General features: G+C 39.9%; 1 protein-coding gene across 8 annotated transcripts in view; it reads right to left on the minus strand.

Moving 5' to 3' along the window:
• si:dkey-237h12.3 (teneurin-3) overlaps nucleotides 1–17062 on the minus strand; it is a 161536-nt gene that overhangs the window by 69489 nt on the left and 74985 nt on the right. For 5 of the 8 annotated variants that reach the window (XM_034227608.1, XM_034227611.1, XM_034227610.1 and 2 more), the window contains 3 exons: nucleotides 13658–13902; nucleotides 4108–4233; nucleotides 2067–2281 (listed from right to left, as the gene is read on the minus strand). In XM_034227608.1, coding sequence (XP_034083499.1) covers nucleotides 2067–2281; nucleotides 4108–4233; nucleotides 13658–13902 — 586 coding nt within the window. The remainder of the gene's footprint in view (nucleotides 1–2066; nucleotides 2282–4107; nucleotides 4234–13657; nucleotides 13903–17062) is intronic. The other 3 variants (XM_034227612.1, XM_034227609.1, XM_034227613.1) reach the window with 2 other exon arrangements.

The following is a 17062-nucleotide window of genomic DNA, read 5'->3' on the forward strand; positions in this document are numbered from 1 at the left end:
AATTGACAAGCTTGAGTGTCTGTGCAATAATTGCCGGAGACATAAAAGCAGTGTCTTGTTAATTAGTGCCCTTTGGACTTTCATTTTGTTGGGGCTCCTTTTTTCACCTTGAAAGTGCAATCCAGATCACCTGTTGTCCCTTACATCTCAGTTTCGACCATCAGAGAGTGGCCCTACACTTGAGTGAAGCCCGTCTTTACGAGCAGAGAATGTCAAGAAGGTTAGGCTAAGAGCTTTTGCAGTCAATTGTGCTGGCCATTGTCTGAGTGCCTACATCACCATGATCACACATCGGACATTCAAAATGCCGGAAATGTCATTCAAGTGAAACATGAGACATTTTCTGAAACACTTCAATTTGCAAATTCCCGACGTTTAGTGGAAATGAAAGATGTGCATGTCCACACTGGCAAACTGAAATAAGCTAATACCTCGCTGTAATGTGCAAAGGCATACAGTGATGTCAGTAATTCATATAAAGGGCATCATAAGAGCAGATAGAACACCCTATTAATTAATACAGTATTCATATACATTGTTTGATCAAGTTTCATTTTCAGGCTTTTTTAAGAAGTAGTGAAATGACCTCAAAGCTGCTTTAATCAATTTATTTTATTAAAGACTGATTACATGTACATGTAAGAGCGGTGATTAACGCATAGAGAAATCTTGCTAATATTATAATTAAAGCCATGGAACTGGTCCAGTAATGTCAGCAATAGTTAGCCAAGTTTTTTTTAGAAGCTGCAAAGCCCCTGAGACCAGAGGCCAGTCTGCTCTGATTGGTTAGTTGGCAAGCCCTGTTGTGATTAGTCAACCTCTTAGAGATGTACGGCCCCTAAGTCCATCACGTATAATGTGTTGGAGCACTAGCCAATAGATGCGTGAGTGTTACATAGAGATGTCACTATTGGATGTTATCCTTTGCAGACCAGTTGCATGCACACAAACATATATAACACACTACAGGAGAGGGAAAACCTCAAAAAGCAAAAGTGGGCCCCTTCAATAAACAAAGATAAAACTGACGTAATTGTTTTTTGGAGCCAAGGAGGAACGAATAAAAGCCAGCGCTGAGCTTCAGTCGGCAATGTTCAAAACAACAGATAAAGCCAGAAATCTAGGTGTAGTCATGGACTCTGACCTGAGTTTCAACAGTCACATTAAAACAGTTACTAAATCCGCCTACTATCACCTAAAGAATATATCTAGGATTAAAAGACTAATGTCACAGCAGGATTTGGAAAAACTTGTCCATGCTTTTATCTTCAGTAGACTCGACTACTGCAATGGTGTCTTCACAGGTCTCACTAAAAAATCTATTAGGAAGCTTCAGCTGATTCAGAACGCCGCTGCTCGAGTCCTCACTAACACTAAGAAAGTGGATCACATCACTCCTGTTCTGAAGTCTTTACACTGGCTTCCTGTGTGTCAAAGAATAGATTTCAAAATATTGCTGCTGGTTTATAAAGCACTGAATTGTTTAGGCCCAAAATACATTTCTGACCTCCTGCTAAATTATGAACCATCCAGATCTCTCAGGTCTTCAGGGACTGGTCAGCTTTCTGTCCCCAGAGTCAGAACTAAACATGGAGAAGCAGCGTTCAGTTATTATGCTCCAAATATCTGGAACAAACTCCCAGAAACCTGCAGGTCCGCTACAACTCTGACTACTTTTAAATCTAGGCTGAAGACTTTTCTTTTTGCCGCCGCATTTAATTGATGTATTCATTTCTCACACTGCACTGTAACTTTTATTCATGTACCTGTGTTATTCATGTTTTTTTATCTTCGATTAAGTGTTTTAAAATGCCATTTTATAATATGTTTCTGCTGCACTATTTCTTAATTATTCATTTTGTAAAGCACTTTGAATTGCCATGTGTTGAAAGGTGCTATATAAATAAACTTGCCTTTCATTTCAATGTTACTTTCTAATTACAAGAGATATGTCATTTTCTTTTGAAGAGTAACAAAGTTTGATGCAAAGCGTCACAAGGTGTCAGCTTCATCTTTAATCTACAGGCGATATACCTGATTTAAAAACATTAATAAAAAGGCTTTACCTGAGTGTGAGATGGTGTGAGACCTTTCCGTCCATAGACTCCTATCAGTGCGTTCTTCTGTACCGAGATGTTGAACTTCAGGAAGCGTGGGAGCTCCATGCTGATTTGAGAACGCCAGAACACCCCCGGTGGGACGCTCTGACCCGCCTTCTTCCCTACGTCCACCTGTCCCGTATCAATGGAGTTGTTCTCCTGATTCAGCACGTTAGTCCTTCCTAGAAGACAGACACACACTCGGATTATATAAGGTGTTGCAAAATCCAAAAAACAGCACTGTTATGGCTATATTGTATAAATCAGTCATCACAGAGCCTTTCATACCATCAGTTAAAACCTCCGCTTTCATCTCAAATCTAATATTGGTCTTTCATATTTGGATATCAGTAATTGCTGCATTCAATCTTTTGCTTACCAGTGCAATCTTATTCTTTTTATCCAAGCAGGGACTTTACAATAAGACAGTCATATATTTTCCAAATGAGCAGTGACCAAGAAAGAGAGGATTAAAAGTAATGGATCCCTGTGGTCCATGATGCACTGCTCACTGAAAAAAAAATGACCAGATATAATTGGCTATTTATTAGACTCTAACAGGCCACATTTCACGTCTTCTCTCTTGTCCTGATGACTCAGAGAGCACCGCCTCATCTTGGATAAGGTCTTAATGGAAACTGTCAGATATACTGAGCGCTGCCTTCCCAGAGCAATAACAGCAAATCAAAACTATTTTGTGAATTATACCCTTAAACTGTGTCCTTACAGCGCAAACGATGGAGGGATGGCCAGTTTTAATATGACTCATGCTCAAATGAAAAATTGTAGTCTGCAAGGTGTAATTACCAGAACAAATGTCATTGTTAGGATGAAAAATATGTCAAATGTTTTAAAGTCCTTGCCGTTTGAAGCTATATAGTGGAAGGAATACAGCTGTGCTTTTTACAACATACTGTGGCATAGACTTATAACAGGTTAGGTGGATGATGCAGATATGTCCTGATACATAACAACATCTCAACCTTTGTCCCTGCTTCTCATACAAAGCACTTCAGTGTGAGGACCTGTGTATACAGTCATTGTGAGTTTATCCGTTCGTGCCAGACCTCCGTTATTTGCATGTCGGGGTGCGTGTAATGAGGCCATTGGCTGTCACATTAGTTCCATTCAAAGTGAAGACTGGTAGCCAAGTTTACCTCAGGGGAGAATAATAGCCTGCTATTGATTGCCTTTAAACAGTCCAAAACCTGCCTCATGCTATCTTAATTAGCAGTACTTATGAGGATTTAAATCTAGCCGAGTTTAAACAATTGAGCTTTTGCCTGGCCTACTCAACTCAATTAATGCTGTCGTGGATGTGCATTCTAAATACAGCAATGTGGTCAGAGATTAATTTGGTGGCTTTTGCTGTAAAGGTGAGTTAGGATGGCCTGGCTGCGTGTTGTTGAATACACAATGGTCCAAGATTATGATTAGGTAGTGCAAAGCTGTCTGGAATCAGTCAATTAATATTCAGAAGGTGAAAGATCTCAGTAAACCGTAAAGGCTGACTTGGCATCGAGCACCAAATCATTCATGAGACCAAATGGTTGTCTGGTGCAATTTGTCTTTCTTAATCGTCATTTGAACCTTTTCTTGATGTAATAATTAGTATTCTTTAACCTTTTCTTTTTAGGTATCAGCGTTTCATTAAAAAAAATCATTAATTACACAAAACCTCATCTACTTCAACTGAAGTTGAGATTATTCACACATTTAAAGTGTTAGTGCTAATGAGCTAGACAACCGGTCCATACACCATGCTTTTCTCACCAAGCCATTCATTATTTATTTAATACAATTGTTTTTATGAGTATTAAAACTTAACCCCAAAAACCCCAACATATCTTGAAAAAGCAATGCCAACATAACCTTGACCGAAATAAATTAGGATACATGGAAGCCAACAAAATAATAAAGAGTATAATTATTGAGCACTAATACTGAAAAAGGCTTATTTGAATGTTAATTAGCGGTTTATTCAAATGTCAGTCTTTTATTTTCTCACCGTCAGCAGCCAGAGCTGTCACTATGCTCGGCTGAGTGGGCCCCGTCTTCCCAACTCCTCCGTTTTCAAAAGCCGGCTGGTTGTCCAACTCTTGGAGCTGCCAATTGAGGCCAAAAAGGTGCATTGCTGTGAAATACACAAAAAAGCTGCGTGGGTTTGTAGAAATGGATAAACAAATAAGCAAATAAGTTGAACATAACAAGCCGCTTTAGCACAAAAGACCTGTGGGAGAACACAATGGATGGATCCAATGCAGGCAGAAAAACACATCAGTTTAACTTCCAACTTTTGTGTTTTTTCAGGCTACTCAACAATGGGTGGGCTTTGTTTAAACAGCGTGCTGACAGAGTCCAGACAAAGTCATCTATAGATCAATACTCAGGAACCCTGTTGCTCTATCATGTTTTCTTGGGGAGCGCTGTTCATTAATGTGCCACAGTGTCTGCACACAAACAGCTATTTATCAAAGAGAGCAGAATGTGTATTTTCATAAAAAAGCTTTCACTTCAGACACGCAGAAATGACACACTGGGAGTGTTGAACTCTCTAATTCAGTGTGATAAAAAGCAGGAAAGACATGGTGACAGTTCCATGTTTGTGAGTAAGATGGAGAGAGTCTTTTAAGAAGGATTGAGGCAGTTTATTGAGACAGACAATCACAGCAGGAGGAAGAGAGTGTAAGATGCTGCAACACTCCTCTAGTTGTGTTAGATAACTAAACTTTGCTGGCTTTCATTCAGAAAACCTGCTTTATTGTCTCAGTATTGGAGGCAATCAAACTGTGTTCTTGTTGTTTTGGGAAGCTGAAGCTGTACTGCGAGCACAGCGAGAGGGCCAATCTCCTTCAAAGTCACCATCCAGGGAACATGCTGAGGAAGCATCTTGATTTCCGACCATTTGATCTGCGGGAGGAACTTTTCTCCAACACTCACCAGCAAGATGGATATTGACTGCAGTAAATAAGAAGTGGAAGTCGGGCCAAAGAGAATATCATATGTGAAGGAGACCAAAAGAGAGAGTGTCAACTAGTAAGGAGAGTGTATCAATCCATACTTTGTAAAGAAATAAGACTTGTGTTTTGCTAAGAACTTGTGAATAAGCATCATTAGAATACACAAAGCACTCTCCTTGGTATTTAAAATGGACATGTGCACTTTAGCCTTTCATTCAAGTTGAATCAAGCAGATTTATTTGAGTTTTAATGTTTGGTTACACAGTACATTCAGCCTGCATAACCCTCTGTGTCAAAATCAATGTTGGCTCCATGTGAGACAACGCAGAAACACACATGGTCCATCAATATCTTATAACTCAGACTTTTCTCTCTGAATGGACACCCAGCGTGAAAACCTATAATCCATGCAGTTTGTTCCTTTTTGCTTCACATATTTGTATTGAGATGTCCTGTGTCAATTGATTTTATGGTTTAAAAAATTTCTGAATATTACTTCAGTTTCAGATATATGTGCACATTCCCTGGCAACACAGATAGACACACACAAAATCTTTAACTTAACATAATCCGCCAAGAATCAGAAATATTTATAAAATAGTTAATTAGTACCCCAACACTAAATCTAAACATTGGACTGAAAGCTTCTACATTTAAATACAACCTTTTTTTAATGTGTAAATATCTCAATTTCTTGGATTAACATATTGTTGGTTTGTAACTGAGAAACAGCTCCAGATTTCTTAAAAAACAGTGTTACTGTAGCTCGGACCGAAATTGCAAGTACCCAATGAGGTAATGGGGCACTAACAAAACAATAATAAAAACAGCCTTTGCCTGAAAAGAAAGGGACATCTACTCTAACAAATTGATTGTCACTGTGAAGTGAAAGCAGGGTAAGATATTACTCAAAGGGTAAAAGGTAGCATAATCTGTTGCTTAACAAACCTGTATTTAGAAACCTAGTATTAAGTGTTTTGAAAAATGAATCATTTCTAAGCTGACAAGAGGAGTCAGAAGAAGAAGAAGAAGAAGAGAAGACAGGACACCAGAGGCCTGTACTACGAAGCAGGATTTTCGCTTAGCCGGCTAACTTCAGGGAAAACTCGGGGTTTCCGGTCCTACGACGCTGGTTCTCTTTTTAGCAGACTAGGTCTCCATGGTAACTTATGCTGTGCGGCTAACCTGCCCCGGAGCAGGTTAGGTTGCAGGCTAAGAGATCAACTCAGTGAAAGCACCGCCTGCTGACCAATCAGAGCTCCGTGTGCGGAGTTTAAAGCGATCAAGTCATATTACAGGAGAAAGGAAATACAGAAAAACTGCCGGCAAAAATCACCGACTGTGTGAACGTGAACATTAATAGAATATCACCTCCCATCTTCAGAGCAATCTGACTATTATAACATTATCGTTAAGAAAGCTTAATTAAATATCTGCCACAACATAAGTAACCGGATCAGAGTAACATTAAGTACAGTCCGCGGCATATCACATCATAATGTATCATATTTTCTTATCTGAGTCAGCTGAGCCGTATCTGGCCGTGCAACATTCACAGTGTCACAGACTGTATGCAGAAGTATTATTTTAAGCAATACATTAAGTTGACGAAACACTCGAGACAAATGTAATTAAAGTCAGATCGTGTTTTAGACGGGGCAGTGATATCATAAACCTGTTAATGTACGCATTCAAACACTTTTTCTTTTACCAGCTGTATTCACCTTGCAGGTGCAGCTATGTGGCTTTGATCCTGGATAAAGTGTTTAAATCATGGATGTTTAACTTCTTCATATGTCTAATATTATAGTTGACTTTTCATTCAGGAAGTATGATGCTACGCTGTCAGTACGCTTGTCCATGTTTGTGATTGGTCGAATGCTCCAAATACCACCCCTTTCATGTGAACGCGCACCTAACTAGATAGGGCACGGCTGGCTTGAGCGATCCACTTGATAATCCGCGTCGTATGGAGTCAGATTTGGGTCAATATTCTAGCACGTAAAACAAGCTACTCACGAGCGGAAAATGTGTTTTTACACGCGCATAAAATGACTCTCGCGCGCAGATTAAACCCCCGCGAGCGGCTATGCGCTCGCTCGCGAGAGAGACAGCCCTCTTGTTCCCTCGCGGGAGTGTCAGCCTCACTCGCTCTCGGAGTCTGTCTACGCGCGCGTGAAACGTTTTTGGCACTTTGGGGCGGAGCCACTGGACTTTGATTGACAGCTGCCAGGAACCCCGGAGTTGCCAGGTTTGATAAATGCCTGAACTATCAAGAGCCGAGGAGTGACAGCTGCAAGATCAGTTGGACGAGATTGAATGGTAAAGTTGTCCATAAAAAACTATTATATTCGTAAAGTGTACAGCTAATATATATCTCAATTCATTTGATATAAAAAAATTACATTAATTCTAGGAGTGCAATACTTTTACAAACACTATAGTAATAATATGCATTCATTATGACAATATCATGCTATTAGGAGTGTTCTATAGTGTGTTTAAAAAACAACTACAGAAACACTATATATTATACTATAGTTATACTATTTAAAATAATATAGGAATACTACAAAGATCTAGATACAGAGTATTACTTTTGAAATATTATAGGGCTACTATAGCTAATAAAATGGCACTACAGAAAAAACTATAGTAATACAATAGCTGGTGAATTATACTACAGAACACTACAAACTTACTATAGGACACTATACAACTCTTATAATATACTATAGTAATACTATAGTTCATTTCGTAAGGGAGGTGCATACAGCAGACAGTAGCTAGCAGTTTTCGACAGATACAGCCCACTCAAAAATATATTGTTTTATATAAAATTAATTAATATATATATATATATATATATATATATATATTAGCTGTACACTTTACGAATATAATAGTTTTGTATGGACACATTTACCATTCAATCTCGTCCAACTGATCTTACAGCTGTCACTCCTCGGCTCTTGGTAGTTCAGGCATTTATCAAACCTGGCAACTCCGGGCTTCCTGGCAGCTGTCAATCAAAGTCCAGTGGCTCCGCCCCAAAATGCCAGAAACTTTTCACGCTCGCGTAGACAGACTCCGCGAGCGAGTGAGGCTGACACTCCCGCGAGGGAGCAAGAGGGCTGTCTCTCTCGCGAGCGAGCGCATAGCCGCTCGCGGGGGTTTAATCTGTGCGCGAGAGTCATTTTATGCGCGTGTAAAAGCACATTTTCCGCTCGTGAGTAGTTTGTTTTGCACGCTAGAATATTGACCCAAATCTGACTCCATACATCGTAGTACAGTTTAGCGAGAGCATGTATGTTTTGGATTAGGCCAACCGGCTAACTCAAACATATCCAGGTTAGGTTGAACCAGCTTCGTAGTACAGGCCTCAGCTTTACACAATGACACATGAACAACAGATGGTGCTCCAGACCAGATGTTGTTTGCCTTAGTGCTGAAGATTCAATCATCTTTTTATTGTATTTTTAATGCTAATGATAGCAGATCTGTGAGACTGTGTTTAGGCACATTGCTGCTTTGAGCTGATAGCAAACATTAACATGCTTACATAGTGAAAATGGTAACATGCTGATAATTAACAGGTATTATTGAACAGGTTTACCATCCTAATTAAGAATGTAGGCTATGTATGTTAACATTTGAATGATTATCACTGCTAAACACAAATTAAGGCCAGTGTCATTTTTTGGTTTTTAGTTGTTGGTTTTAAACCAAAGTGAAAACGTTGACGCAATGCTGGTTTCAGATGAAAGGTCTGTCATCCCCTATGTAGTAGAATTTCTAAACAATGAAGCAAATTTCCTTGCATTTCATCCATTGTCCGTAAAAATATTTTACTCTAACCTACAAACATCTGCCTCACGGTAAAAGTTAAAATCAGAGTCTGAAAACCTTTCCACCGGCTTGGCTCCTGAGACTTTAGCCCATTTAACAGATTAGTCTAGAGACTCTCTACACGTTCACATCTCCCAGTATCCCCACATTTTCACAGTGTGTGACGGTGTGGGCTCTCGTGTATCAGACACACCGCAGAACCACCAAGAGCCTTCCCCTCTTCACTGCTCGCTGGGCGCCAGGACCCGAATCCCCATTACCTCATCAACAAATTGCTTTGAGGTGAATAGCCCTCAATTTGTGAATTTGCATACGTTATTCCAGCAGCCTAGGCCAGTTCAATTAATATTTATGGGCCGTGAGCAATTCTCTTACTGAGCAAGAAGCAGCAAAAGCTAGCCTATAATCTCGGAAGTCAACATTTGCCCTGTGGAACACCTCCACAGACGATGAAAGGGATATTGAATTTGTAGGTTCACACAATGTTAGTTTGAGCCCTGACATCCACATGGTATTTAGTGTACAGAGGCACAATCACGGTTGCGCTGGAAAACACAACATCAGTTCCAGATAATCCTCCTGGCAGCTCTCAGAGCAAAATCCCTATTTAGTTCATAACATTTTTGTTGGGGTTGTTACCTGAAAAAAGGGCAAATTTTTCTACAGATGAAGGTTGCATTTCTTCTTTGTGGGAACAAATAAACAATATTTTTTAAGCTAAGCAACCTAAGGCTTTTAAAAACACAAATGAGAATAAAACCTCTTAAGTGTTTCCTGTTCAAATATGCAGAGGACGCATGTCTGATGGCTATCATCACCGACAATAATGAGTCCATAATATACCACAGAGAGAGGTGACCCATCTGGAGCCCCAGTGTGCCAACAACTACTTGGAGCTCAACAGCCTCAACATTATTGAGATAAACATTGTTTTATGCTGGAATCTGCCTGCAAATCCCCACAGAAACATCCCGGGGGACTCCCGGGGGACTCCCGGGGATGTTCCTGTTCTCTAGGATAGTATCTCCAAAAACCTCAAATGGAATGACAACATCTGTAACACAATCGACCAAGACAAGGTGTTTTTCTTTTGTACCTGCGGCAATTGACAAGCTCCCTGTTTCCTTGGGTTAGTCTCTGCGGGATTTCTCGATTTTGTGTTAGTTTTCGATTAGTATCAGGAGCAGACTTTTTATTTTCCAACACAGTACTCATCACCAACGAGTGGTGGCACGGCCTTGTTAAAACCAAAAGTGGCAACCATGTAAACAATTTCATGAGAGCCATCATTTTTAATCAACCAGCCTTCACTGAAAAACATAACAAATCCAACATTGATTCTAGCCTTTACCAATAAATTACATTTGCGTGGTACAAGGTTGCAGTAAATTAGATTCTTCCTCAAATCTGAGATGCACATTTACAAAGCCACTGCTAACGTAACATAATCCTGGCTTCATATAATAATTTTAAATTATATATTTTTCTATATTTGTGTGACAAAAGAAGTCTATTGTCTTCTCCTTATAAACATTTTGATCAAACATGCTCAGTGAGTATATTGTGCGCATTTGATTTTATTTGCGCGGTTCAATTTGGAGGGCATTTTCAAGAATCCACAGGCTGTTTCTGAATCTAATCAGTGCATCAAAGCTGGACCTGGTCCTGATTGGCCTCCCCTGTATCTGAACAATTGTTGAAATCCTTCCAATCAGGCTAGTTTGCAGAACTGGAACTGGAAAGCCTCACCTCAGCAGGTTTGCCTCATTTGAATTACAGGAGCTGCTGTCAGCCAGGGTCCAGTTTCATGTCTGTTCTCCACGCTTTTCTTCACATTAATTCAATAATAAAACCTTTTATCCAAACTATTTGTTTCCAAAATATCTTGAGGTATATCAGTCTTAACCTCAACAAAAACAGTCTTATCAAGAACAAACTGAAATTGAATATTATGCTACAGTTTAACATGTAACAGATGTACAGTAGGTGTGCCTGTATTTGCACTAATGGGACTGACAGTAAAAAAAGTATTAAAGCATGAGTGCACGTGGTGTCTATTTGAGTCATTGCACCTGGCAGGTGAATTGGCGGTGGATGAAAGCGAGAGGAAGTGGTGGAAACACTCTCCGACACCTGAGGCAAGTGGCACTGGGGCTGCATCTGTTTAACTCACACACACAGGCACACTAACACATTCAAACACACACCGTAGGAGATGGAGCACCAGGAACAAACTGTGGAATCAGGCCAAAGATACAATTCCCAAACAACCTACAGGTCTACAATTAAACAAGTTAGTGAATGTCGAGATGAACATGTTGTGAATGAATCCAATCTGCTACAAATGTTAGTGACAACAGCTGAACAAATTAGGGGTTCGGCTCCTTTTCCCTGTGTAAACTGAGCAGATCTGCCACTAGCTGACATAAAAATAGCAACTGATCCCTACACACAGAGGAGTGACTAAGATGTAAATGTATGTTTATATCCATACTAATTTTATGGCATCATGAATGAAAACAAGTACAAAACTGTTAAGTCAATAGGCCATTGTGAATATTGATATAGCACATTTATGACCTATCCTCCAAGAGAGCACTCCCCTTTCCATCACCCAATAAAACACTGGTTATTGGATCTTCCCAACAACCTCATATTTCTCCTATACAACTGTGTCACATTTCCTCTGCCTCCAAGCATGCTGAATACTTATATATCCTCTGAGGGAGAGAGGCACAGTGTAAAGATTAAGGGCTTGGATGACAAGGGAGGGCATGAGGAGACATGAATCTGTAACAGGTTTATTGCTCTGGTCGAGATTCTAAAGGTTAGCAAGAAGTCAGCTTTGACACACGCTGTAAAAAACAAACATCCGAAAGTCTTCTCATAGGAAATAATGCCCAACGGATGGGGGGGGGGGGGGGGAGGAGGATGAGCATTAGTTTATCTTCCTGGCCGAGATAAAAGCATTTCCTGTTTAACAGAGTCTTAAGCAAGTGTTGGTTGAAGCACAACAAAGGCTTTGTGAACCAAGGTCTTCTTTTAAGATCAAGTGTTTGCTACTGTTTCCTTTGTTATAAGAGCTCCTCAACTGTTTTATTTTGAAGCGGCCATCTGTGCTGGCCAGTTGAACAGCCCTGCTTGTGTTATAGCAGAAACCCCTGAGGACATCAATTCTGTGAACTGGGATCCAAAATCTGGGGATGATGCACAGCAGCCTGTCAAAAGAAAACAGACAGGAATGTCTTGTTGGAAACTGTACTCGGGCCATGTCTGCATATCGGACCGAGAGCTTAGTCAGACAGACGCTACTGAATCATATCAGGACATCTTCAATTTCTGCAAAAAGGAAAAAGCAATGAAATAGAAATACTCCTGGCAGCGATCAAACTTCATACAGATTAAGCGGCTACATTCACTCTAGGGAGCTTGTCTATCATTTGTTCCCTTTGACCGAATGACATGTCTAAAGATTGTCTAATGCCGGGCGCAGATAATGGAGTCAGGTTTACTCTCCTTACAACCTAAAGAAATATGTTGCCACAAAATCTGCTGGTTTTCATGCACTTGGGCTGACAAGCATGTGTTGCACCTTCAAATCAGAAAGTAACAACAAGTGCACAGTGAAATGTTCGTACCAAAGCCTCGGTGTATAGTTAATTTGGTCTGGCTAGATGGTTTCAAATGCACAATACCAAGGTGCATTTGGATACCGTATGAATCTAATAGTGTTAACACACCGACGCCTTCTACAAAAAATATCCTCATGCCAGGCTCGGAAATACAGGCTGATATTTCCTTGAATTGCCCCTCCAGAGAATCAAAGTTCTGGTCTAAGCCCCTATTTGTGCAGCTGTTCAGCATGGAATATCTGGTAATATGAGCAGTTTAAAGATAATATTTTCACCCCCTGAACTGCTTCCAAGCACGAGCAGGGACTGAAGTCTTGCAATGTGAGGAAAAAAGAGAAGACTTTTAAATTGCTACTTGTGTAGGATGCAATTTTGAAAGCTGGTAGGAGTGTGGCCTTGAACTGTTGCTAACGTGTTGTCAACCGTACAAATGATGAGTTGGGGAGAGCGTGTGGGTAAGAGTGAGAAAGTAAATCAGTGTGTATTATTGAGACATGAAGAGAATCAAAAGCAGAGCAGCTTTTAAATTACTTTGAGGTCAGTCCAAATCAAAGTGTCAACGCCTTGACAGCACATCCAAGTCATCCACTCATTAGTCTTTATAAACAAATTGCAAATCAGGATGGGAAGACGTTCAGTTCTGAATGCTAACTATTCAAATGGCATGGTTTATGGTTTTTACATTTTCCTTTTCAAGCTGTATTAATTGTTTTAGTTTTTTTTCATTGCCACATATTTATTTATTAGACATATGCGCCAAAGGGTGTTGTCCTGTCTAATAAATAAATATGTGGCGAATGAATGTTATTTGTGAGCATGTCATCAGTCTCATATCAAAAGTCTGAATGTTTTTGCTCTCAAGGGCAAATGCAAAGCTTCAGGGATTCTCAAGTAGTCAAATCTGCATCAATTATTTTGTTTCAACACTATATTTCTGACTAGGAAAATGTCTGTGTGGCCAAACAGACACAACTAGCTGATCTGTAGCCCTTATTAACATAATATTGTTGAATAATCTGGCACTGTTTTTCTAATGTAGTCATTTGGTTGTGTTACAGATCATTCATTCTCCTCATGCATATTGATTTCAAAATATCTTTAAAACATCCAAACTCACCCTTACCTATGCAGTAGCAGAGGACGATGGACAGAACCACAGCGATCCCCACGGCGACCAGGGCAGTGCACTTCCAGGAGCAGTGTTTCGGTGACTTCTTGAACTTGAAAGCTCCTCTGGAGAGGCTGTGTCTGGGCAGAGGTCGAGCCGGTGTGGAGTAAACCGTCCCTGTAGCCATGGTGTACCCGGGGGCGGCTGTGCCAAAGAAAGGTGTTGTTCCTGTGCCCGTTTTAAAAAGAAAATGCCTGCATAGGGGAAAAGAAGAAATAGGAGAAAACGGGTATGGATTAAATCAGCATCCCAAAAGATGCAATGCTTCATGTACTGTATGTGTCCAACTTAAAACCGTTTTCTAGCTGGATTCATAACCCCAATTTGCTCCTGTTCCAAAGCTATGTTCAATAGCTCAAAACATTTAACCATTTAACACCAGGCACATCCATGTGTATCACACTGCAAGAGAGACTGGGTTTAATTCTAATATTTAACTCAATCCTGACATTCTAAGAGGTGAACAAAAAGTACCTCATAAAAACAATCGTCTCCCACTTGCCCTTTTACAAGGGGCCTTTGCTAATAGCCCATTATACCTGGGGTAATTAAGAGGGTTTAATCAAATGCACTACAGAGCGATCGTCCTATTAACTTTTAAACCCCACGTGAAAAGCTCTTAAGTAAATGAATTAAGCCTTGTTGCCACTCTTGCCACTACTTAGAGATTAATACCCAAATGCCTGTAGGCTTATGGGGACGGCAGGGGAAATTGGACAGATTGACCATGCATTGCAAATGCTACTTCGCACCAGAATTGCAGAATTTCTCCATTTAAAAAATAAATGAAATTGCCAACAGTATTGACTTTTTCTCGGATAATAAAGCTTCATTATCGTTCTAATATTTTGTTATTCATTTATAATTATTCACTATCATACCAACATTCAACAAGAAAGCCCATTAGCCACTTGAATTGAAAGGAAACAGCATTTTACCCACTAATTTATACCACTGCATCAATTTATGTGACTTTGGTATTGAATTATATTATTTTGACTATGGAAAAGTCAAATTTACATTTAAAAACGTAGAGGTTAGCCTCTCTTATATAGCCGTCACTGAACACCATGATGTCACAAGTATTACCTCTACTACTCTTAAACACCCCAAAATAGCTTCATCAATGATTTGTTTGATTGTAAGGCTTGGATAGATAGTGTGAAAAAAAGCTTCTGAGTAATTCCAGACTTCTGAATTGATGGTCAAAAATGTATGTTTTAACACCAAGAGCATTAATATATGGCAAGTGAAAGAAATCACAATTCCAAGCCATTATTAGTGGCTTTCTTGAAAATCGATGCCTTCTTGGATTGTGAGTGGCTTACAGGCTTTTTAAAAGAACTACCTAGGAGGAAAATGTTAGGACTTGTATCCACTTTTGAAAGATGTTCCTGATTTCTTAAAATGAGCACTACCAGCAGCCCCGCAGAAATATATTGACTGGAACATTTGGGGGTTACATAAAGTTTGGTTAAGTGCAACGAAGTGGCCAGGAAAAGCAAGGCTACTTTCTTGCTCTTGTACTCTGTAATTTCTGCTAAAAGCCTTATCCAACGTTTTTCAATTCCCAGAGGAGGGGATTGCCATGGACACCAGATATTTAAATAAACCAATAAATTGATAAAGTAGTGTTTGCTCATCAATTATTTGTGCGCCAACTGTGAAGCCTCTATGTTCATTTTGTAACAGCTTTTTAATCCTGACTGTGAATCTGTACTAAAGAAGCTAATTGGGTGCATAATCTAAAGCTGAGCAGTTAAGCACTGACAATCCATGTAATGGCACTTACAGTAGTCGTCACAGTTTTCCTGATTATTTGATAGGAACGATGGCCCAAATGGCTTAAACTGTTTCATTAGTATTCTCTGAGTTAGACAAAATGTTGTTTCTGAAGAATTATCAATATTAGCCGTCCAAAAACATGCACAGGGAAGGTGGTAATTCGATATTTGTGAAATCGTTTTAACAGGTTTGTTTTACAAAGGGCACATCGTAAACCTACACCATAATGCATTGCTCGTATTTCAGCCCTGACACTGATTCTCCAGCCACCTCCTGTCTCCTGTGAGGATATATCTGAGCTAAAATCTGCTCTGATCAATTCTTGACAAAAAGAACAAATGTCAGATTTGGATCGTCTCGCTCCTTGATGCTCCGATTGACACGTGATGTTGTGGACAGATTCCAGTTAAAGGTTACAGCATGACACCGCTGGAATGACAATGCTGAGGGGCGTCTGCAAGCCGGGAAAAGTTCAGATTCTTCAAGCTGGAACAATCTGTACTGTTGTTGCGGCATAATTCTTAATGTGCAGAATTGAGGTCAGAACTTGCACAACGTTGGAGGCGGCAGACGTGTAGTCAGACACATGGGCAAACAGCCCGCGCTATCTCGGGAGTTAAGTGTAAGTGGATGCAATCTGATGAGGTGGACAGAAATGGACGTGAGGGTGTGAGTTCATGTTTGTGTGTATGTAGTCTATTTGAGGAAGGTGACTACCAATTGCAAGTTGCTGAGATGATGTGGCGACAGTTCTCCCTGTAAATAAAAAGGTCTTAAATCCACCTGGATCTTATTTATGCAACGGTGTTTGTACATAACATTCTCATGGGCTTTAAGTCAAAGACGGCTGAACTACATCAACATCAAAGACACATGTGGGAGTTTAATTTGAAAACATACAAACATTAAGGGCAAAGTGAGACACGCTGTTAACAGCAACATGTATAATAAAGATGTACACTGTATACAATAAATCATTAAATAGTGTATTTTCACAATGTAGTTACTTGAACAACTTGAAAGCACATATTATTTATTACCAGAAACATATGGCATTAAAACTCAGCTATTCTGCAGTCATTTACTGTAAATCACTTTTGCTTTGTACGAGTAAAGTAAAACTAAAATCTGTCCGTACCAACTTTATAGGCAGAAAATTCGGCTTTGGAGATTTATTTAATTTGTCCTTTATGTAATTATGTTGTTTATGTTTTACATGTCGGCTTTTTTCCCCCTAATAGCAGTCTGAGGAGTCTGGAAATGATGCTGTTGGACATGATTAACAAACAGCAGACCAGTGTAAATGTCTGCAGCTATACACAGTGGATGACCGGCTAATTGATTACAGCCAGTGTGATGCAACAAGGCACATTACTATGCTAATCCAGCCAGCTCTTGTGATAGCAAAGTGGTGTGCTTTGAGTGTGAGGGAGAGAGAAGGAAAAGAGACAATCAAAAGAGTGTGAGACTGAGGGAAAGAGAGCAGATGAATGGCCGGCTGTCTGTGATCGCAGTGCATTTGTGTGCGCGCCTGTCTGTCCCATTGAGAAGCATGTAACACAAAAGCAG

The sequence above is a fragment of the Gymnodraco acuticeps genome, unplaced genomic scaffold (genome assembly GCF_902827175.1).
Source record: "Gymnodraco acuticeps unplaced genomic scaffold, fGymAcu1.1, whole genome shotgun sequence".
NCBI classification, from domain to species: Eukaryota; Metazoa; Chordata; class Actinopteri; order Perciformes; family Bathydraconidae; genus Gymnodraco; species Gymnodraco acuticeps.